General features: G+C 40.1%; 1 protein-coding gene across 1 annotated transcript in view; it reads right to left on the bottom strand.

Annotated features, from left to right (window-relative positions):
• Nucleotides 1-25,373, bottom strand: part of pcp4b (Purkinje cell protein 4b) — a 54,045-nt gene that overhangs the window by 10,408 nt on the left and 18,264 nt on the right. Inside the window, exon 2 of the mRNA XM_047390915.1 lies at nucleotides 8,953-9,004. Coding sequence (XP_047246871.1) covers nucleotides 8,953-9,004 — 52 coding nt within the window. The remainder of the gene's footprint in view (nucleotides 1-8,952; nucleotides 9,005-25,373) is intronic.

Raw genomic sequence — 25,373 nt, 5'->3', positions numbered from 1 at the left:
AGCTTGCTAGGCATTTGTACTTGTTCTATTATTTTTTACAAGCAGTTTCTCTCCTCCGTGCTTTATCCAGCCTCCCTGTTACTGCTGATATCAGGAGAAAAGCTTTGCCGCTTCACTGAGAAGAACTGCTGTATGCATTTGTATTTACCCAGTTCAAAATGAGTTCCTATGAATATGGACACATTTGTTTGTAATGGTCCTTGAGCAAGAGAGAGCTTTTCTCTGAAGACTGTGTTGTGCTCGGTGCTCAGGGATGCAGAGTGGGCGAATGTCAATAGCTGAGTTTTTCCCACCTACCTCACTTTCAGTGTGTGCTTTGTGTGTCTGTGGGAAAGCACTTTTTACAAGCTACAAATTAATTTCCAAGGTCACACCACAGAGAAATACTTTGTGTTTATGTGAGTGTGCAGCAGGGTACGCACCTCCCTTTATTTTTTGCATTAAGTGAGCAGAAAAACAGACCTGCATTTTGTTGTCAGGCAAAAATGTGTCCCCTGCATCCCAGCGTCTGAACGTCTTATGATAATGTGGATCCAGTTAATTGCTGTTGGTTTTATTCAGCATTGCCTAACAAAACTGGTGCTATATCTGTGAGATCTCTGCTGGCTGGTTCTGGCACTTCATTGTTCTCAGCTGCAACTCATCCAGCTAATGAGCTCATGGCTTTTTAAGACAGCTGCTGACACAGTCTGTTGCTGGAACATAGTCTCTGTTATGTGGACTTCTGTCAGCCTGCCTGATCGCTTGTTGTCCTGCCTTCCTGTCGATCTGCCCATCTGTCTGCCTGCCTGTCGCCATATGGAACTCTTCTTCAGGAAATCTGCACTGTAAATATTTCCACCGCCAGAACACTCTCTCTCTGCTCGGATCCTTGGGGCTTCCTCATCCTCTGGCTTCTAACAACTCTAATCAAGGTCTACCTAAGTTGGAACAATAAAACCTCATTTCAATCTAATTCTGTGCATCGAATCTGTGTCATCTTCTGATTTGGTTATATTTCGACAACCTGAGTAAATTAATGATAGTATGTTCCAGCCAGCAGACATGTCGAAAAACAAATCAGATGAAGATGAACAGACCTCCTGGAGGGAACGCCTCCAATCCACTGAGACCATGCTTCAACAGTTGCTACAACAACAAAGGACGACAGATGCCCATCTCACGGAACTTGGTTGTATGGTACATGCCTTAAGTGAAATATTAACCAAACTCTCACCCGCTCCTTCCAATCCTCCAGCTCGTTCTGAGAATCCTCAGCCACCCACAACCCACTCGTCCGGAATCCGAGAACCTGATTTCCGTCCGTCTGAACTTTTTGATGGCAACCCTAATAATTTTGGTGGGTTTTCTCTCCAATGTGAGTTGGCTTTTAGTCGTTCCCCCTCTCTGTTTCCGACTGCTGCTTCCAAGATCACTTTTATTGTTACCTCCCTAAAAGGATCTGCTTTACGCTGGGCGCACGCTTTTCTCACAATTAACCCTATTGAGTCTCTGAGTTACGCTGTTTTTTTCAGTCACTTCAAGGAAGTCTTTGATCAACAACTCCAACAGGAGACAGCTGCTAAGAAGTTACGTACCCTCAAACAGGGAAAGAGGACATTGGCGGAGTTCGCCATCGACTTCCGGGTGGCAGCACAGGAGGTGGGTTGGGATGAAGCGGCACTCAAGGGTATTTTTGTGAATTCCCTTACAGATCAGATAAAGGACCAGTTGGTTTTAAGAGATCAACCCGTGAGACTGGATGATTTAATCAAACTGTCAATCCGTATTGACAACCGCCTAAGAGAGAGACAAGCAGAGAGGAATCATAAGTCAGAGTGGCAGCACTTTATGGCACCTCGGACCGCTTACCTTGATACACCCACTTCCTCTTCGGAGGGATCTGTGGAACCTGAGCCTATGCAGGTTGGTCACACTCGTCTCTCTCCTGAAGAGCGACAATGTCGTTTTGGGGCTGGTCTTTGTTTGTATTGTGGACAAGGTGCACATTATGTTGCAAGATGCCCTAAGAAGGGAAAAGAGGGGGCTCGTCAATAGGTCAGGGGACTTTGATGAGCATGTCCCATTTTTCCCCTATATCTCGTCTGTGTTTTCCAGTCACTATTATTATTGGCCAAGAAAAGTGTCCAGTGGATGCTTTTATTGATTCTGGTGCGGAACAGAATCTTATTTCCTTGGATCTAGTTGACAAACTTAAGATACCTTCTCAGTCTCTCAACCACCCCCTTTCTGTTTCGGGCATCACTGGTCAAACCATATCTCAGGTGAAGTTTAAAGTGCCCCACCTTCACATCATTACCTCAGGTAACCACCATGAATGGGGTGAGTTCTTTGTTGTCTCCTCTATCTCCCCACAATTGGTTCTAGGATTTCCGTGGTTGCAGAGACATAATCCTGCGATTAATTGGGTGGAGGGCAGAGTAGAGAAGTGGAGTGATTACTGTCTCCAGAATTGTCTAAAGACTGCTGTCTCTCACTCTAGCAAACAAATTGAACCACCTGAGCCTGTTGATCTGTCTAAGATTCCTCCTGAATACCACAATCTTGCATCTGTTTTTAGTAAACAGGGGGCTCTTTCTTTACCCATGCATCGCCCCTATGACTGTGCTATTGATCTCCTTCCAGGTGCTCCGTTACCATCCAGCAGACTATGCAATCTCTCTGGACCGGAGAGAAGAGTCATGAAGGAGTACATTGAGGATTCCTTAGCATCCGGGATCATTCGGCCATCTACCTCCCCCGTTGGCGCCGGCTTCTTCTTTGTGGGGAAGAAAGACGGCACATTAAGACCCCGCATTGATTATAGGGGGTTGAATCAAATCACAATCAAAAATAAGTACCCCTTACCACTCATTGATTCTATACATGACCAATTACACTCTGCCAAGATTTTTACCAAGCTCGACCTGCGCAATGCGTATCATCTGGTTCGGATCCGAGAGGGTGACGAGTGGAAGACAGCTTTCAAGACTCCCCTGGGACATTTTGAATATTTGGTGATGCCTTTTTGATTGACTAACGCACCCGCTGTTTTTCAGGCTCTTATAAATGATGTTCTCCGTGATTTCCTCAACCTCTTTGTGTTTGTTTATCTGGATGATATTTTGATTTTCTCTCAGAACATTGATCAGCATCACCAGCATGTCAGGACCATACTCCAGAGGCTTTATGAAAACCAACTCTTTGTAAAAGCTGAAAAATGTGAATTCGGTGTTTCTTCTGTGACCTTCTTGGGTTTTATTTTTGAAGCAGGCAGGTACAGAACGGATCCCGAGAAGACCAAGGCAGTGGCAGAGTGGCCTACTCCAACGGATCGCAGGCAACTCCAAAGGTTCTTAGGTTTTGCAAATTTTTATAGAAGGTTCATAAAGAACTACAGTCAGGTCACTGTGCCTCTCACTCAACTTACCTCCTCTCTGAAGACATTCCATTGGTCCCCTGAGGCAGAGAAAGCTTTTTGCAAATTGAAAACTTTATTTTCTTCTGCACCCATTCTGACTCATCCTGATCCTAGTGCGCAATTCGTTGTGGAGGTTGATGCTTCTGACATTGGAGTAGGGGCCATCTTGTCTCAACGTTCTCCTATAGACAACAAGGTGCATCCTTGTGCTTATTTTTCTCGTCGTTTGTCGTGAGCAGAGCAGAATTACGATGTGGGAAATCGAGAGCTTCTGGCTATCAAGTTGGCGCTTGAGGAGTGGCGGCATTGGTTAGAGGGGGCGGAAGTCCCTTTTCTCATTTGGACTGACCATAAAAACCTCCAGACAAGCCCGTTGGTCCCTGTTTTTTGCTCGTTTTAATTTTTCTATCTCTTACAGACCCGGCTCCAAGAACATCAAGCCCGACGCTCTCTCTCACCAATTTTCTCATTCTGAGCAATCCGAGACTGAAGCTTCCATCTTACCGGAATCCTGCATTGTGGGCGCCCTCACCTGGGCCATTGAAAAGGACATCAGGGAGGCACAACAATCTGAACCAGACCCAGGTACTGGTCCTGTAGGCAAACTGTTCGTTCCGAACTCCATCATCAATAAAGTTCTGGATTGGGTTCATAATAATAAACTTACCTGTCATCCGGGGATTAATCGTATGATCACTTTTACCAAGAGGTATTTCTGGTGGCCCACTATGAATCCCGACATTAGAGTTTGTCGCAGCTTGTCCCACATGTGCCCGTAACAAGAACTCAAATCAACTTCCTGCCGGTCTTCTTCAACCTCTGTCTACCCCCAGTCGCCCATGGTCCCACATCTCTATTGACTTCGTCACTGGTCTCCCGCCATCTGACGGAAACACAGTCATCTTTACCGTTGTTGATAGATTCTCTAAGACTGTTCATTTTATTCCCTTAACTAAGCTTCCGTCTGCATTGGAGACTGCTCAACTTCTGGTTCTTCATGTCTTCCGTATTCATGGCATGCCCTTGGATATTGTCTCTGACCGAGGCCCGCAGTTCATTTCACAAGTCTGGAAGGAGTTCTGTAGGGCTATTGGTGCTACCGTAAGCCTTTCATCTGGTTACCACCCTCAGTCTAATGGGCAGACTGAGAGATGCAATCAGGAACTGGAAGTAGCATTGAGATGTGTGATTAATGACAACCCTTCTTCCTGGTGTAGACATCTCACTTGGATAGAATATGCCCATAATATTCATACTTCCTCTGCTACTGGTTTATCTCCCTTTGAGATTTCTCTGGGCTATCTACCTCCATTATTCCCCAGTATTGAACCTGACACTGTTGTCCCCTCTGTTCAGCATTATATCTCCAGGTGTCGTAAGATCTGGCGTCAGACCAGGAGGACACTTCTACGCACTTTGGAACAAAATAAAAGGTTTGCTGACCGTCACAGTTCCACTGCACCGGTCTACTGCATTGATCAGAAGGTCTGGCTCTCCACCAAGAATATTAAATTAAAGGATACTACTCGAAAGCTGGCCCCCCGTTTCATCTGTCCTTTTGTCATAGAAAGGATCATCAACCCTTCTGCGGTGAGACTCAAGTTGCCAGCTTCTATGCACATTCATCCTACCTTTCATGTTTCACAGATCAAGCCAGTCTCGGAAAGTCCCCTGAATCCACCCAGCAAGCTCCCTCCCCCTGTTCGTCTCATTGATGACCATCCAGCTTACACGGTCAATCGTATCCTGGATGTTCGACGTAGGGGGTGTGGTTTTCAGTACCTTGTGGATTGGGCTGGATATGGACCTGAAGAAAGAACCTGGGTACCTCGTTCTCTTATCCTGGACCTTGCTCTCATTACATCTTTTTACAGACGTCATCCGGAGAAACGTACAGGATTGCCTGGAGGCAATCGTTGAAGGGAGGGTACTGTGAGATCTCTGCTGGCTGGTTCTGGCACTTCATTGTTCTCAGCTGCAACTCATCCAGCTAATGAGCTCATGGCTTTTTAAGACAGCTGTTGACACAGTCTGTTGCTGGAACATAGTCTCTGTTATGTGGACTTCTGTCAGCCTGCCTGATCGCTTGTTGTCCTGCCTTCCTGTCGATCTGCCCATCTGTCTGCCTGCCTGTCGCCATATGGAACTCTTCTTCAGGAAATCTGCACTGTAAATATTTCCACCGCCAGAACACTCTCTCTCTGCTCGGATCCTTGGGGCTTCCTCATCCTCTGGCTTCTAACAACTCTAATCAAGGTCTACCTAAGTTGGAACAATAAAACCTCATTTCAATTTAATTCTGTGCATCGAATCTGTGTCATCTTCTGATTTGGTTATATTTCGACAACCTGAGTAAATTAATGATAATATCAATGATAAAAATGTAAACAAAAATACCTACTCGAAGTTCAGAAGCTTACAGAAAAGTGTGCTGTGTGTGTGTGTGTTCTTAAATAACAGCATAGAAGAATTACAATGAACTGTTTTATTGCCTACTTACCGGAAAATTAAATAGGGAAAAGGAAATAAAAAGGTGTCGTCAATACAAGCAATTTGGACTCTCTCACAGAACTTACCATAAAAATAAACTAAAATATCAATTTCAACCTCCCAAGCAGGCCTCATTCAATTATTTTTAGTAAAATCAAAATGAATGTAATCATGAGCTGCTAAAATCAGATCAGCTTTACTTACAAAGCACATTTAAAACGTTTAATTACAAAAACCTTTTCCAAGAACTAGGCGTCCTTTACTAGGGCCTTCTGGGATATCTGAGTGAACCAGGGCCAAGCTGGAGCTAAGAAGGAGAACTTCTACTCTCGGACTGGCTCTCATATACAGGGCACATCCAGAAGGGTTTTTAAAGAAGGTCAGATGGGGGCACACTAAAAACATAAGGCATAACAGAATTTCAGGAGTCTTGCCTAATTATGTTGGATCCTACAATTTAGGTCCAATTTAAAAACAAAACATTATACTAAGGATAACAATTCTTTCTGTCAGTAAGTTCATATTTGAAAATACATATTTACCAAAAAAAATTATCAGCTGACTTGATCAGCACATGCTTTCTTTTGATGTTAACCCACAATTTCCCTCTCTATGGATCTTTTACAGTATGTTTTGAATAACTTGTCCATATACATGACCCAATGTTACTCTTACATGGTCCCGACTCTGGAAACCCTAGTTCTGCCACTGTTCTGCTTGCATCCATCTAGAACCGTGAAGCTATGCTGAGTCAGGGCAGCAGATCAAATTACTGTCATGATTTAAGGGAGGTGAAAGCAGAGAGAGGATATTACTTTTCTCGTTGAAGCCTTTATTTGCTTTGCTGTGATAGGTTTCATGACGGAGACTCAAAAATAAGCATGATTTGCAACGCACTTGGCACATGGAGCAGATCTTTATTTCCCCCAGGACCAAACTGACACCGGCTGTCTATCTCTGTGGAGGGAGGCATGGCAATCATCAATGAGATGTGATCAGAGAAGTTGATGGCCATATAACAACTTGTGTCTCCAGTCTTAACATTAAATTTTAGATCAGAAGGTTGGAGCCATTTCTAGCTGCCTACTTCCTTGGATGGCGCTGTGGACCAGGTATTTTGTGTGTGTGAGTAACTGGCTAATTGTATCAGTTGTGATTTTTAAAATCCGACTATATTGTGAGGAGCCTGGATTTGATGCTTTTGTGAATTTTTACAGATTCTGCACATATTCAACATAAGTTCGGACTTTGCATTGTTGCAAGAATTTGATGGGATCAAATATGCCGGACAATGAGTAGAAAACAATACAACTAAAGGTGCATCACCACCGATTTCAGCTTTGGAAACCAGGGCAAAAACTGGAAGAAGTACAGTAAATTATCTCTTGTGATGATACTAGCCAGTGGATTGTTTGTTTTCTCTAATAAGTGTACAAGAATAATAAAAGCACAGCAGGGTACTGAAGTAATGATTTCATTATCAAAGGAAAGTTTATTTATTTACATTCACTGACTCCCCTCTATAAGGAAGATAAGCCACAAACGGTCATTGCTAAAGAAGCTGACTGTTCAGCGAGCTGCATCCAGGCAAAATAATGTAAAGTTGAGAGGAAGAAAAAATTCTGGTAGAAAAAGGTGCACAGGCTACAGTGATAACCACAGATTAAGAAGATTGTGAGTTAAAGCCACATAAGAGTTTGGGGGAGATTCACAAAGCTTGGACTGTTGCTCAGTTCAAAGTCCTTCTTTTTGTAATAGGTGAAAGTAAATCCTGGAGGATGAATGGGGAGGCACAGAATCAAAGCTGGTTGAGGTGCAGTAGGAAGTTTCCAAAATCAGTGATGATTCGGGGAGACATGCCATCTGCCGGTGTTGGTCCACTGTTTTCTAACAAGTCCAAAGCCAGCACAGTCATCCACCGGGAAATTCTGGAGCCCCTTATGCTTCCCTCACCAGAAAAGCTTATGATTTTATTTACTCGGCAAGTGCTCACACTGCCGAAAGTGCTGATACATGTTTTAATCACAGTGTTTGGCTTAATTGCCTGACCTAAACCTCATGAAGGCTTTTTTCACTAAAGAGGTTCCAGTTCTTAAACGGGGCTGGTGCTAGAAGCCACTTCTTAACTGGTTCTGTAAAAGAACCGGATCGTTTTTCCATAACCTGAGAGTCAGTATAAATGTCTCATCCAGTTAATAGTTGGTGCACCCTCTGTTTTATTCTATGTTTTTGTAAATGATCATTGGACATGGGGACAATTTACCTTAATATCCCAGTAGCTCTGCAAACAAATGGCTTAATGTCACCATCTAAATTAATAATTATATTGTTTTCAACAACATGTTCATGTGAACGCTTCACAATCCCAAATAAGTTGACCTTTCAACTGTACAATCAGCGCAGAATCTGTGGCTGTCAACAGAAACGGATGAGAGACTCTAGCCTCTGCAACATGACAGGGAAGAGATTCAAGTGCTGCACCTTCACAATACTAATATAAACCATGTAATGTGGATGGAACATAGTGAGTCATTTTACTGTATTTACAAGGCATTGATTTTAGTGCAGTTTCGGACTGGGCTGTATTATAGGCAAATGCTTATTTTTATGTGACTTACAAGGATTCAAAACTCCTGACAGGGAAATTTCTCATTTGTACTGCATATTTACTATAGACACTTTTATATCTAGTGAAGTTATGGCATGCTCATATAACCATCACCTATCAATGACCGTTTTATCAGTGAATTTCATTAATTCCATCTAAAAATCACATGATATCTCAAAGTCTTGTAACATAGTGACTGGATCTGACAGAAAGTCCAGAGGTAGGGCTGTGTGTGTGTACTTCAGCCCCTGTTACTGTCAGTCATTTGTCATGAGTCTTTTAAAGCTCGTAGCAGATTTATAAGCTGCGACATACAGTAAACTCCAGTCTACTTACTGCCACTTTGGTTCTCCTCTCTACTTTGTCTCCACTGACATAAGGCATAGGTCTGTTCATTTTTTGTTGCTAAAGAAAAAACATCTATAAACTGTCTTCACATGACTGTTTGTTTTACCTTTTCCTCCAGAGGTCTTGTTATTGCCAGCAGCTGGCCCGGATCCTTGTCTCTGCAACATAAAACAAAATAAATGAGTTACAACAGCACATTTCTGTCCATCAAATTCTGAAACAACTGAACATGTATTTCCCTAAGCTGCTACATTAGGGGACCTATTCAGAAAGTATAGTCTCAGTAGGTTCCCCTTTTGGTTTCAAGCCTCCTGCATGCCAACGCGAGTAAAGCAGCTCAAAAGCATAGTGTGATGTGTGAGATTAAATTATATGACTTGGTTATTACTAATTTTTTTTTTTACAGTTGCGTTAGTTTAGTAGCAGTGGCACAAACATCAGCATACAATGTGTGTGAGAGTCACAGTGCTGTTTATAATGCAGAGTTAAATGTGTAGTAAGATGATGGCTGAGTGTTATTTTCCTGGGTCATTGTTACTTCCTATGTCATTGAATTAAAAGGTAGATATGAAATAGTTTGATGGATGTATTAAACTTGTTATTAAAACCAAAAGTTGATGTGCCATGTCTCTTTCCTCTGAGGTAATCACGTTTCAACCTCATGATTATTCTGACATCTACTGGAAACAAGAGCTGCTGTTTCTTAAGAGGCCTCCACTGACTTTTTCAGCCAACAGCAGTTTCGTTAATACCATGTTGGCTGGGCAGAGGATGCCCTGCAGACTCAGGGTCATTTCACAGTAAAAATACATAAATATTAAATGTTATACAGTAACGAGGAGTGACACAGAACCAGAGGTATTGCCTCTACCATGATCTGGCACAGTGACACTACCAAGGTTAGAAAAGCCCTGACACAATCAAAGCAAATGACCTGATTACTTCTGAACTGCCACATAGCAGCATCACAATCAACATCACATTATTTTCTTTATGCAACACACAGCGCTAGGTGAATGTCTTGAGTGCTGCTTTGAATAAGAGGTTAAGATTTTGCAAACAAAGTTGCCAGGAGGCCAAAAACCAGCAATCTGTGTGGTTATGAGTTTGTGTGTGTGAGGATTTAGACTGCTTATAAAGAGCCTGCTACTACGTGGTCATGACATATTGATTATACTCATTAAAATTCCATCTACATCATAAAATAATAGGTTGTAAAATGCTGTTTAGGCTGCCTGAATAATAGAATAGAATAGATTTTTAGATTGGCCTAAAAAAAATAGCAGATGCTTTTTTGACGATGACAATTGTCACAAGTACAATGACATTGAAAAAAAGCTCTCATCAGTGCATAGAAAAATAAAAAACTGTATGTAATATAAAAAAATAGAAGCAGTTTGTTAAAAACATGAAATAAAAACCCATATACACGCGTTCATACTGACATAGTCACAAAGGACAAAGTCAGCTATAGTGTAAACAGACTTCCTCAACAGACATACATTTGTGATGCTGTATAATTGTACATGTTCACTGTTACGATGTAAGATATAATCCTTGTATGTTTACATTGTAAATGGACAACATTTATCTAAATGTCAGCTGGCATTGTTTGACGGTCAATTATTTACCCAAGCACATTACGTATATTACAAGTTCTCTCGCTTCGGTTTTCATTTCTTAAACTGCAAATGGAGAGCTGCTCTCCAGAGAAATACCACAGCCCAGCTGTGTAAATCTATGCAGTGCCCATTTCTTTTAAGACGTGATGCAACGAGATTTTTGTCACTCGTACTCGTCGTCTTCCGCTTATCCGGGACCGGGTCGCGGGGGCAGCAGACTCAGCAGAGACGCCCAGACGTCCCTCTCCCCAGACACCTCCTCCAGCTCCTCCGGGGGGAGCCCAAGGCGTTCCCAGGCCAGCTGGGAGACATAGTCCCTCCAGCGTGTCCTGGGCCATCCCCTGGGCCTCCTCCCGGTGGGACGTGCCTGGAACAACTCCCGAGGAAGGCATCCAGGAGGCATCCGGAAAGATGCCCGAGCCACCTCAACTGGCTCCTCCCAGATGGCCGAGCTCCTCACCCTATCTCTAAGGGAGTGCCCGGCCACCCTACGGAGGAAGCTCATTTCAGCCGCTTGTATCCGGGATCTCATTTTTTCGGTCATGACGCAAAGTTCATAGCCATAGGTGAGGGTAGGAACGTAGACCGACCGGTAAATCGGGAGCTTCGCTTTTTGGCTCAGCTCTCTCTTCACCACAACGGACCGGCACAGTGCCCCCATTACTGTGGCAGCCGATCTCCCGCTCCATTTTTCCCTCACTCTTGATCAAGACCCCGAGATACTTAAACTCCTCTACTTGAGGCAGGAACTCCCCTCCAACCTGAAGAGGACAAGCCACCCTTTTCCGGTCGAGTACCATGGCCTCGGATTGGAGGAGCTGATCTTCTTTTTGTCAGTGCGTATTTAAAATGAAAATACATTTAGCACAAAAACTGGAAAGGTGAAATATCTCCAGTCTGACACCTAGTATATTGTGTAAAACATTTTCTCTCTGGTGAAAATGTTTCTTTGACAGTTTGTAATTAAAAATATTTTGACTTAAACATTTACATATGTTTAAAAAACATTAAAATACTGGATATATCTGTTCACATCTTTTGGATTTAGAAGGGTACTTTCAGTATAATAGTCGTGAAAAGCGAAAAGCTTTATAGAGCGCATTACAGAAAAGAGTAGAGGAGTACTAGCGACTGTGAGCAGCTTAAAGCTACATTTAATAGTTCTCCTTTTAATATGCAGCAGAGAGAGAAAATGGATATAATGATAAAAAGAAATAAAAGCAATCTGGTCTGAAAGGAAGAGGAACAGACTGAGAAATGTAATAAGAATGATGAATTATCTCAATCACTTTTTTCCAGTAAAAACGAATACGTTAGTATGCATGAGCATCAATATGCTACTGTGTGAAAAGCCTGGCTTACACTAGTTTAATATTCAATATTTAGTTGTTGTTGTTTTTTTAATTAAACAGTTTTGGAAAAACATTTGACATTTTGGTGAACATAGGTTTGAATCAGCACTGGAAGAACTGTAAATGTGGAGTGGGACAGTCTAGAAATGATTGCATTAAGAAAAGACAAATTGGAACTCCATACTAATACCAGGGCTGCAATGATTCCTCGAATGATTTGATTAAAACAAATCCCCGAGGCAAAATCTCTTGTCTCAATTCTTTATTTATTTCAGGTAACTCCATATTGTTCAACCGCCTGATTTATTTCCCCACACGGTCATGAGGTTCACAGAGGACGGTTATTGTAATTGTGTTTACACAAGAGCGACCAGTTTATTTAAAAATAAAATACAATTTGTTGCAAACTAATATTGAATATTACAGAACACAACACTTCAAAACTATTAGAAGCAATAAAGGTTTTTGTCATGTACCTTAAATAGAAAAAATGGAGAGTTTTAGGCTGAACTAATGTGGGCATGTTAGCAGCTTTTCGTTTCCAGTGTTTGTTCTCTTTGTGTGTTCTCAAAAATAATTGTTACATGTATATGAGACAGAATGCAATTGTTGTTTGATTATTTCTTATCATTTAGTCATTTAAACAAACTATAGGTTTGGGGTAACCGTGTGAGTGGTGTCAGAAATGATCCCAGAACTTGGCCTTGATCATTGACCAGAAAAAGAAACTTAAAACTTAAATCCTTTTAGAACAAGTGAACACACCATACCTAAGTGTTACCAGGTTGCATTAACAGCACTCTTCAATGTGGATGGACACTGTTACTGATTGAGGAAGTCTTAAACTATTTTAAGTATTATTAAGACTTAAAAATATTGTCAGGGGAATCACAGAGATTCAACAAGCTATAGGTCAGGTTATATTTTCTATGCGTGTGGTTAAACCAGGCTGCAAGAGTGCAGGAGACAGACCCTTACAGTAGATGAAAGAAAGAGTAGAGTATATAAGATTCTCTGTTTTATCCCTTTGAGTTTTCAACTAAGACTGCACGATTTTATGAAATCATGACATTGCAGTTTTATTGTTGAACATTGCAATGACAATTACAATTACAGTTAACCCACATTTTCCTTTGTACTCCGCCATCATCAGAATGTCCCCATCAATCTCCCTGAGCTGTATGATCTTGATCGCTGAGATCTATATTAGCTGAAAGCATAAAGGACAGTGAAAGTCCAAATATGTTATTGCTTCGATGCATGTCACTGGAAATTCTATGGCTTTCTTTTGTATTTATTTTATTGAACCTTTATTTAACCAGACAAGTTATTAAGAACAAGCTCTTATTTACAATAACGACCTGATCGGAGACACAAGGACAGAACAAATATTGTATCCAGGCAATGTCTGCAATTGGATATTACAGTTACAATTTTAGTTAAAATAGTTAAAAAGCAACCATGCGCTGACAGCCACAGAAAAATACTTTGAATATTGTTATATCTTTTTATAGTACTTATTCTAAAGAGAATTCAGAATCAGCAAAAAATCTGTAGGTCAGACGTTTATGAAAACACGAGTTTAAAAATCGGTCATGACATTCTGATCAGTGCATCTCTAAATGGCAGGTTTATACACAAAGGTAAAATTAAACATATACAGCAGGGTTGCCATCACTATCTCTGAGCTGGATTGCTCAGTATTCAGAAACAAATGTACTGTTATACAAATAAGAATGATGCCAGCAATCCACTGTTATCCTCAGAATTAATAGGAAGTGACGAATGTGCAAGTTGACACTGGAGCACATTAGCAGGACAATGCTGTGTTGTGATTGTTCTGTGCTTTTACCTGCACTTCGCTAAGGGCTATGTTACCCAGTGGTTTGTTTACAGTCTCTTATTAATTAGGTCTTATTATGCAGCTAATAGACAACTAAGGCAAACTTTATTCTCAAGTCATTCTTATTAGATTTATAGACAAAAAAAGGACAGAGTCTGATAGCATGCTGTAATCGCCACTTCTGCTCTTCGAGACCACATGCTGTTTGCTTACATAAGGCTGCATATGTACTACAAATGTAAATCATCAATTGAGATTCTAATTATGTCCCAAAACATGAAACCACAACAGAAAATGCATTTCTCCCCTCCACACCTAAACAAATGGTCATCTCACATAATATTCAAAATTGCAACAAATGACTGAAATTATGGCAATCTGGGTCACCCACTGGGTCCCTTGGCTGCTCAGTCAGCTCATTCGTCTGGTGTTGTAGGTCATACATGTACAGCTGCACCCCGTCCTGTGTCCTGACAACAGTGTTAACGTTTTTTTCATTACTTTCCTTGAACATTTTAGCACATACTGGCTGTAATTCCCCTCCTCACTATATTTATCACAGAAAGACAATGTGCTCCCCTGCATACCTCTGGAGCTGTCTTTTGCATTGCAGGGACTTTCAGCCATTACCAAGGACCTAAAAAATCCCAGTGAAATCCACTGAGGTTGTATATTCTAAAGTGTAAAAACATGGAAATGTTAAAGGGATATGAATACTATTGCAATCCTGCAGAAAATTAAAGTGGACACAGTTTGTATCTTAGATATTACTGCCCTTTAAGTAGATTGACAGAATGTTGATGTTGAAATGGGAAAATCTGACACACATTTGCAAACCACAATGTTATCAAGGGCTCCCACTTGAATAAAAAAATCAGACTAAGATGAATTACCAATGAATTTCATGATAATACATCTTTAGAATATAGCACCAAATCTATCTGTCCCACATTGCATGCCATTCCAGTGTCCTTTTTTGGCCATTTTTTATGCTCACCACAAAAAAATCGAGAAGAACCTCTGTGCAATATTGTACCTAATTCTCTTAGACCTTTTTACTATTTTTTTATAATCTTCTTTGAATAAACCCAGGGGGAGGCAGCAGGAACAAGGCATAGTAAAAGAGAGACAGGAAATGGTTTAATTTAGCTAGCATGTATCTGTCAACCTCCTGGGGGATTTAGCTCCAATAACTTATCACAACTCTCACAGCTATTCACTTCCTTGTTCAAAGGTTTCCAATTTGGATCGTGTCAGAAGGGCTTTGCATGCTTTAATGGAGGAGGAGTCGAGACGGCATCATGCTATGTGTTTTCTTTTCAGAGATTCTCTCTCTGCATTATTAATTCAATGCTTTAAATGAATTTCAAATGGCACGAGCAACGCTTTGATGCTGTGTGGAGCGGCACGTGTGGCGAAAGTATGAGGCACGCTTGTTAGCTCAGAGCACAACACGCTCACTTTTTTTGAGAAGAAGCATCTAAATTGGGGCAGGTCTTTGATGCATCTCTGAGTTTCTGAAAACTCATCACTCAAACTGTGGAAAATGCTGTATGTACGTGCAACACTGCGGATGATGTTTATTTGTTATGCTCATCAGAATACCTGTTAGCCTTTTATATATTTGTCAGGAATACTCAGAAGCGGAACAACTTATCATATGTCTCTGGACCGTGTCATATTACAGTAACTCACCTGAGCCTGCCTCCTGACAACCTTTAGCTTTTGTATTGTTTTTCCAACCACTAATCCAAGTTAAAAGGCAGCAACCAAGTCTTTCCAGCAGTTTTTCTAATGCCCATGAAATTAACTGCAGAGGCTATGGTAGCTGATCCTTCACAAAGTACCAATATGTTTCCCAAAAACCTTCTGTAGCGCAAGCTGAGTGAGCAACACAAGACGGCAGTACCTGCAAGTGTGCTGCCCTCCAGCTCATTTGCATTCATGTTTGCTTGTAGACCTTTAATGTTGACGTAACATTGCAGCTTTGTTGAGCAAGATTAATTGCAAGGGCTGGATAGTTGTTTATTTTTATATTATGGAGGCATTCTGATAGGCCTGTAATAGGATTTACAGGCATAGTCAACTTGATTTATATCTTGCACATTCATTTAAAACCAGATGTTTACATCCACCATAAGAAAAGACACATAACCATTGCCAGAGTAATGAGTGAAAGAACCTTTTTACAAAATTGTTTTAACCTTGGAGACAAATGTTTGACTATATTTCCTTAGTATTGGTGGAATGGCATGTTAAATCAATGCATGAGTTGGACCAAATGTTATGATTATTCTTCCACTAGCTAGTTCCTCAAACAAAAAAACCTTTCCGCTCTCAGTAGAGGAGGACATTTTTTCTGTCTCCCGCACCCCTCCCATATCTGCCCTGCTTCAGCTCTGTGTCTTGTCTTCTTTTTGGAGCCTCTTTTTGCATATCTTCCAAATTCTTAGTTATGGATTTGGTCAGCTGGTCTCTCAATGCAATTGGTCAAATTATCTCGACGAGAAGACAGGGTGAAGGAGAGCCCAACTTGTCCGGACTGGACGTTTTTCTCTGGATACACAATGGACTCCTGGCAGAAGTGGAGGATTGTGTGTTTGTCAATAATGTCAGTCGAGGATGTGGAAGATGTGTACATAATTGGATGTTTGATATCAGGATGTCTGCTTTTTGGAGTCAGCGGTTTCCTGGCATATCGAGAAATTCGGAGAACAGCAGCTGTTCTGGCAATTGTAAGGCTGTCTGGCATGTATGATGGGATCTTCAGGGCGATCAGCACTCAGACTGAGATGTTGCATGAGCTGAATAGCAGACTGGATGTGATCCTTAGGATCGCAGGCAGGTTGCGGTTCCTGGACTCAGGGGTGAAATGGGATAAATCTTGGAGAAAGTTGTTCGCTCGGATCTGGCGAAAGACCAGGAATTTGGCTGTTTGGATACGCCTTTGAGAAGCACCAGCGAGACTCTCAAGGCTGACGGAAAATTAAGAGTCAGCCTAACCCAAATAATTATTGTTTTTCTGAATCTGGCTCCCCTGCACGGCCTTGATGGCTGGCTATCTTCAACCTCTCCTGGAAGTTATGTAAACATGACGCTCTGCTCCCTCTGCCCCTCTCTTCCCTGAGGACATCTGTGGACCTGCTCAGAGCTTTGTGGCCGGTTGATGTACATTCCAACGAACCATCAAGGACAATGGCCTCTAGGACAGAGCTTCATGGACTTACTTGCACACACTCACTTGCACACACACACATGCTCAAGATAAACATACGCACCCCCTCACACCACCTTCACCATTTCCGGCGTGATGTTGTTTTGTCAACTTGTTGCTTCTTTGTGCTGAGGTTTTTTGCAATCTCAAACTGTAACCTGCTAAGGATAAAGTGTCAAATATGATTTTTTTCCCTCTACTTACCTAATGTGGCCTCTTTTCTCATCTAGCAAGGGCAGCGCCTGTGAGTGGGCAGCAAAGCCTCGGTGACTCGTCCCCCCCTTGTCTTGTGTCATGATGTATGTTTGGATGGGTTGTACTGGAATTCTAATTTCCCCTCGGGGATCAATAAAGTATCTTTGAATTGAATTGAATTGAATTGAATTTGAAAATAGTTGAATAGCTGAAATTTTGACCCATTCATCAACTGATGTAACTGAGTCAAATTCCCTTGTCTCTCTGAAGTTCACCACCACAAAGACATTTTTTATTTTTTTTTTGCAGTGGTGATGCACATTTGAATATCTCCATTTAACAAAATAGTATGCTAAAAAAATTTTAATCTCTCCAGACAGCTGGACGATATGAGGAAGAACATATGACAATTCAAATACCAGTCATTTCCAGTATTGTGCTCCCCCACCTTTATTTAAACAGCCCATTTGAGTTATACAATAAAAATAAAGGTGCAACTAATTTTAATTGTAGGTGATCCTACAAATGTGCATCAAATTGAATTGAATTTGCACCCGGCCCTTCTCCTGAGCAAGCAAGTTGGCGCAGTGGTCAGTTGTTTACATGAAGTCTTTATCTTTGCAGAAATCCCTTATTCTGACCATGTGGCAATAGTGGAAAGAAGAAAATCCCTTTTAAGAAGAGAAAGCTCTGGCAGAGCCACGTTCAGTATGAGTTGCCCCCTGCAGCAACCGACAACTAACAACCTGTAAAAGAGTAGATTTGTTTATAACTTTTCTTTATACAGGTGAGGTACACTGAGACCCGAGGTCTCATTTTCATAGACCTGCAATCATTCAGTAAGTTTCCAGAAAGCAACCATACTGGTTAAAATAAATGAAATAACATTACAAGGGTTCACAGATAACAGCTGATTTCTCTGCTCTAACCTGGGAACATAGCGAATGGTTGGCAAAAGGCCTTAAATCATACAGGAGCAAATGCATAATGAACAAAACCTTTGCAATTATGAGAATTTCACACTTCTTTACACATTTTAATCTCTCCTGTGGTGATGCTACTGTAGATGTCAGCTCTCCAGCCATGATAATCATGTTGTACTCAGAAGGAAGGGGGTGTGGAGGCGGGTTAAACGGGTAATAATTTGTCTTAAATTCAAGGTGTGCCCTGAGGCCCTTAGGTTTAAAGAGAGAATGTTCTACCCAGCACAGAGGTGATGAGGAGCTATCACCCTCTCGAGTAGACAAGAAGGCAGTCCAACTACTGCTGAGCAGCTATGGAGCTGAGCCAAGTGTAAAAAGCAATAACTGTGGCTCGATTACTGAGGGGGTAAGGGACTATACCCTCACTGTGCAGATAAACAAATACATGTTGACCCCAGTGAACAAGTCAGTAAAGCTAGAGACACAACCTAATAACCTAAAACAAGTAAATGAGAAACCAACAAAGCTGAAAAAGAGTAATTATATGAAGCTGAAGGAGAAGATGGAAAGTAAAGATACTTGTAATAGCTCCTTTTAATCATTAACAGACTCAGAGGTACACAAGGTCAGTAAGGAATGTTTTTCGTGTTTTGTGTGCTTTTAGAAATAACCAATGTAGCATACTGCCTCCGAACTGATTCTTCTGGGCTTTCAGCTGGAATGCCATTAGGAGACGCCATAAACAAACATACATAAAGCAGAGATAATAAAGTCACACAAAAACATGGTCAGCCAAAACAAGCAGAGCAATAAAATCCTTGTTTCAGTGTGCATTTACTGTGAGGCTCTTTCCCCATCAGAGAAATATAAATATATATTAGCGTACAGAGAGGGAAATGAGCAAGGAGATTTTATTTGAGGATCCACCCAAATATCTGTCTGTTTTCATTCTTCAGAAAACACATCTTTATTCTCTTAAATATGAGCCATAATTTATTTTGTTGTTTTCCACCCAACTTTTGGGCGTGATGTGGAAACTCATTAAACTCCCAGTTGCTTGGATGGTGAGTACTAATATGTATCCAACTCCCCAAAAACCTAAAATGGGGTCAAATTTGATCCTTCTTAGATCTAACAAAAACTGATCCAGATAAATATGGAGCCCTAATGTGTTTATTCTGCAATTTTCACTGCTGTAATTCTGCAACCCATGAAGAGTGTTTAGAGTTTAATGGAGCAAACAAATCCTCATTTTAACAAATGTGCTTATTTGCTGTACAGTTCGCTGTGGAGAACTGTAGAAGACTGATACAGCTTTAATGCCATCTATAATAAGAAAACAGTCAGCAGCCTATTAGCATAGCCTGGAGTGGAAGCAGGCTTTTGGTAAAGATCTGCCCAGCAACAGTAAGGACTATCAATCTCTGACAGAAGTAAATGATTTGCAAAATCATGGCTTTCAATATTATGAGAGGTACAAACACTGTAAAATAACAGAATACACCAAAATATTACCATCAGTGTTGTTCAAAAACTTTGCCAAGATCTTTGAAAAACTCTTAAAGCATTTGTGTCTCTGCTATTGTTTTATACAAATTGAACATACAATTACTAAAAAATAAAAATGTTCAAGAGATTAATCTGTTATTTAAATCAATAACAGATTTCACTAAGTGCAAAACCGATTCACAATGTCACCACAAACAACACAAAACAAACTAAAACCTATAAAAACTGATTGAAGCAGAGAACTACTCATTAAGGGACATTCTATAGAGGATCAATTCTGCCATAATTAGGAGTACAAACGGCAATAAATAAATGACTCAATAATATAATTACTGGGCCATAAAGTAGCTAGCCATATAAACTAGAGTGCCATTAAATGAAAAAAATATATAAAAATAAGAGATTTATTCAATAACTGATCAATTGGTCAAAAATAAATTAAGATTTCTGTTTTAAGCTTTAACTATTGTAATTGCAATTATGCTTATTTAGTTTTTTAACCGCTACTTAAAAATTTTTTTTAACTCTATATTTTTCCTGTATTTTTCTAGCCTTTCTATTTCTTTTATATTTATTACCAATCATATATAAAAAATGTTTTTTTCATCAAAAATAATTTTTTTCAAATCATTTTACTGTTCTTTTATTTCTTAAGCACAAATACATTTTCCCCTCTAATAGATCCCTGCTGTATTTATTTCCGTCATTCTTTTTTACATTCCTTGGTTGCTGTATTGTCTTTTCCGTCTCAACATGCAGCTGGAAATGTAGAATGGAGTGGGGCGGGTCAGAGACAGAGGGGGTGACCGTTGGGACAGCATCACCCTCTCAGCTTGTCTGAGGTAAAGCCTCTGGGTAGTAGGTGCTGAGTCTCATTATGGCTGCCTGGTTCTCCAAAGAAGCGTTGTACATTTGGTGGTACTGTATATTAGAGGAAAAATATAATAAAGGATTATAAGAAATAAAATGGCTAGGAAAAATTAAACAGGAAAAAATTAACTTGTATTAAATAAAGGAAAACTTTAGAGTTCAAGAAAAAGTATGACTGAAATTTAGGGGTTTAAATACAAAATAAGCATAATAGCAAACAGATAAATTACAATAGTTAAAGATTAAAAGAGAAACATATTTATATCTGACTTATTGATCAATTATTGAATATATATACAGGGGTTGGACAATGAAACTGAAACACCTGTCATTTTAGTGTGGGAGGTTTCATGGCTAAATTGGACCAGCCTGGTAGCCAGTCTTCATTGATTGCACATTGCACCAGTAAGAGCAGAGTGTGAAGGTTCAATTAGCAGGGTAAGAGCACAGTTTTGCTCAAAATATTGAAATGTACACAACATTATGGGTGACATACCAGAGTTCAAAAGAGGACAAATTGTTGGTGCAGGTCTTGCTGGTGCATCTGTGACCAAGACAGTAAGTCTTTGTGATGTATCAAGAGCCACGGTATCCAGGGTAATGTCAGCATACCACCAAGAAGGATGAACCACATCCAACAGGATTAACTGTGGACGCAAGAGGAAGCTGTCTGAAAGGGATGTTCGGGTGCTAACCCGGATTGTATCCAAAAAACATAAAACCACGGCTTCCCAAATCACGGCAGAATTAAATGTGCACCTCAACTCTCCTGTTTCCACCAGAACTGTCCGTCGGGAGTTCCACAGGGTCAATATACACGACCGGGCTGCTATAGCCAAACCTTTGGTCACTAATGCCAATGCCAAACGTCGGTTTCAATGGTGCAAGGAGCGCAAATCTTGGGCTGTGGACAATGTGAAACATGTATTGTTCTCTGATGAGTCCACCTTTACTGATTTCCCCACATCCAGGAGAGTTACGGTGTGGAGAAGCCCCAAAGAAGCGTATCACCCAGACTGTTGCATGTCCAGAGTGAAGCATGGGGGTGGATCATTGATGGTTTGGGCTGCCATATCATGGCATTCCCTTGGCCCAATACTTGTGCTAGATGGGCGCGTCACTGCCAAGGACTACCGAAACATTCTTGAGGACCATGTGCATGCAATGGTTCAAACATTGTATCCTGAAGGCGGTGCCGTGTATCAGGATGACAATGCACCAATACACACAGCAAGACTGGTGAAAGATTGGTTTGATGAACATGAAAATTAAGTTGAACATCTCCCATGGCCTGCACAGTCACCAGATCTAAATATTATTGAGCCACTTTGGGGTGTTTTGGAGGAGCGAGTCAGGAAACGTTTTCCTCCACCAGCATCACGTAGTGACCTGGCCACTATCCTGCAAGAAGAATGGCTTAAAATCCCTCTGACCACTGTGCAGGACTTGTATATGTAATTCCCAAGATGAATTGATGCTGTATTGGCCGCAAAAGGAGGCCCTACACCATACTAATAAATTATTGTGGTCTAAACCCAGGTGTTTCAGTTTCATTGTCCAACCCCTGTATGTATACATATATATATATATATATATATATATATATTTTTTTTTTTTTATTAATTTGTTGCATTTAGGGACACTCTAATTTATATGTCTAGCTACGTTTTTTTTTTTTTTTTTTTCTCTATATGTATTCTTAATTACGATCCTCCATAATATCCAGCACATTACTTAACCTTTTGTCATAGATTATCTCACACTGGACCATAAAATTGGGTGTAACACGAAAGCCACTCCTTACCCAACAATAATCGTCTAATGATCCTGGCAAAAGAAGATTGTTTTGTTGAGAAAACATGTCAGCATTTCAAAAACAAACATTTCATCAAGATAAACAAAATAGGCAACCCAAAGCACAGGTTATCCTGACCTCTATTTTTATTGTCTCAAAAACATTTTTCCCATTAAGTTAATTTCCTTAATACTTCAAATTAAAATATTTTTATATAAGTGGCATATTGTTTGGAGGATGTTAACATTATAACAGAGTGACTGTCCATTATGGTTTAAACACTCTGTACAAAGATGTAATGTAATTACAACTTTGGGGGCAAATTCAAAAAGCTTTGGTTTGCACTAAATGTGTGCAAACCAGATTTTGTGTGTTCATCTAACTCTCGCACAGCACAGCAAAAACAGATCTGCACCTCAAATGGCCTTACAGAGGAAATAAAGTGTCTTTGCTGATGTAGTTTCCACACATTAGGAATGAATTTAGGGTGAAAGTTTGCCCATATTTATGAATATTTATTTTACAAAACGGCCAGGGCTGGAATGTCACATGTTGAGGGATATCAGTCCTGCTCAGATGTACTGAGAGAAGGGCGTGTTGGGGCAGCCCGTAACAGAAACCAATAATTTGCTTTGATTTCTAAGTGTTAGTGATAACAAGATGTAATCATTGTGAGGAGAGCAAGAACATTTCTTTTTTGTTCATGCATGTAATAATGAACATCATTACTGATTTAGGAAGGCCATTCTGACTATGATTACTCCCTGATACAGTCAGATGGCTTCAAAGTTTCCAGGAGTGCCTTAATCTTGTCAGCACCTAGAGGTTGTCCTCTCGGGCTTGTTTGCTTCTCTGCATGTATTTAGCGCAATCTGCTTTGAAATGCAGTGTAGAAACAAAATGTGTAAAAAAGAAAGCAAATTGCATTGCTTTGAAAATGTGACCCTTTGTGTTTAACAGGTGGAAACCTAAACATTGACGCACACTGAACACATTAACATAGTGGGAAGAGTTTGGATGGGTAGCTTTGTTTCCATGACAGTGACATGTTCACATTATGATTCACAAATATCATCTTCAAGGTTATGTTCAGATGAAGCTGCTCTGCTGAAAGCCTGAACTACCGCAGACACTTTCTCTGTTGATTTTCGAACCTCTCTCTCCTGCTCTCTCTTCACCTCCTCACAAATCAGTCCCCCCATCCTCACCGTGCAGCCAGTGGGAGTGTGTGTGTACTGTATGCTCTTTACTACAAGTGGTGTGTGTGTGTGTGTGTGTGTGTGTGTGTGTGTGTTACAGACCACTCATCTGTATGAGCTCCACTGGCAGTTACATAAAGCATACTGTCATAAGAGCTGCAGGGCATACTGAAGCATTGCCAAATCAGTGCTGGGTCAATAACTCCCCGTTGCAGATTTTTTGGATTTTCTTTCTTTTGTATGGAAGCCAGTGCACATCTAGTCAAAAATAAGGAGATAGTGGGTGGCTTCTAACTCATGCAGTGTGGCACTAAGGTCAGTAATTGCCATGAAATCTGAAGGTGTTATGGGACCCTTTTTTATCTTAAACCAAAGACTTTAGGCACAGTAATCAAAACAAAGATTTTTGTGAATAACATAAAAGCCCACAAGAAAAGAATACTTAAAATCATCAAATTCTAACACTAAAGGATAAAATAAATAATTCAGATGAAATTTTCTTTACTATGAATATTTAATTTAGAATTAATACATGATAATCTGATGTCACAAATACATTATAAAGTGTGCTATGAAAGAATAAGATTTATTAAATGGTACTTTGTAGACCTTGCATGCGGTTTTACAAAGAACCATTTACAATAAGATGAGTTATTTTCTTCGGTAAAATCTTATAAATAGAGAAATAATAATGGGATATGCAAACTCTTTACCAATAACACTAATAATCAAATTTAGACACAAATGTATGAGCATCTGTCTCAGAAATAACATCTAAACGCAGAGTAACCAACTTGCAAACTCTTATAAGATGACCATTTACATGCACCGTACATTTAATACAAGACTGCTGAAGAAGCCAACGGTTGGTTGTTTAGCTGTAGAAAAATCCAGAGAGCGACCAAATAAAAACAAAATAGATGAGGAGCTGCAACAGTTACTTGTAGAAATATAAATTAGAATTGTGTGCAATGCAAATATTGGAGGTTTGTAACAGAGTTTTTATCTCCAGAAATGTTACATACCCTCTATTTGAAGGCTTGATGCCTTAAATAGAGGGAATGTAGGTGTTTCCATCGTTGTTGCCAAGAGTTTCATTTTCTACCAATATCCTGAACAAATCCTGCTGTTTTGTCAGGGCTCTTTTTTCAATCCAAATCATTCTAAGAATAAAATAAGAGATGAAGAAAAAACAAAAAAATCCTTTATTTGCATTGTGGAAGCTTCCTTTATAATTACTTTTAGTAGGAAAGTTATCTTGTACCATTACAATGCTAGAGGTCTCTGAGCAAAAGTGCAGGAGTTGTAAACGTTCATGGTTTGTTTTCCTAAAAAAGGAAATTTGATTTTTCAGTTTCATTTTAAAATAGCATTTCTGAACAAACAATGTCTCTGCACTGACATACTCTGCTGACATTACGCATGCACTTAGGGGAACGTCTGCACATGTTTATTTGTATTTATTATACTTACAGCCCAAGCAAATGTCGCTGAATTCTTAAAAACCAGAGCTGTTTGTGTCAGATTAAGAAAAAAAAACGGTGGTAATTCAAAGACAAGAGAAGAAAAAAGGGTAAAGCAACCATCTGCTTGACTACCAGACATTTTTGCAAATATTTTCTCTACTCAAATAAATTGTAAATTAAGATTTATTTCAAATGATGTTTTTTTCCTCCTAAAAACAATGAACTGAAAAAGTAAAAATATGAAAAAAAGCTTACTGGGTTAGAAAGGTTAAACTTCATTAATTCCTCAAAGAGTACGATTCTGTTCTTAAGGTTTTAGGTAATGTATTGATCTTAACCCTTTGTAATGTTTTTCCTTTCCACCAATATGTAAGTGATAACATAAACTGATGCAAGTTGCTCACATTTGCTGAACTTGATGGGTATATCTGTATCTGCATGTGTTTAGTGCAATGTTTCATGACTGTAGTGCAGAAATGAAGCAGATGACATGTGCAAGAAATGGAGCAAATAGCATTGCTGTGTGAATTTGGCCTTCT

The sequence above is a fragment of the Girardinichthys multiradiatus genome, chromosome 18, assembly GCF_021462225.1.
Source record: "Girardinichthys multiradiatus isolate DD_20200921_A chromosome 18, DD_fGirMul_XY1, whole genome shotgun sequence".
NCBI lineage: Eukaryota > Metazoa > Chordata > Actinopteri > Cyprinodontiformes > Goodeidae > Girardinichthys > Girardinichthys multiradiatus.
The sequence above is the reverse complement of the archived record's forward strand: the minus strand, read 5'-3'. Positions and strand labels throughout refer to the sequence as shown.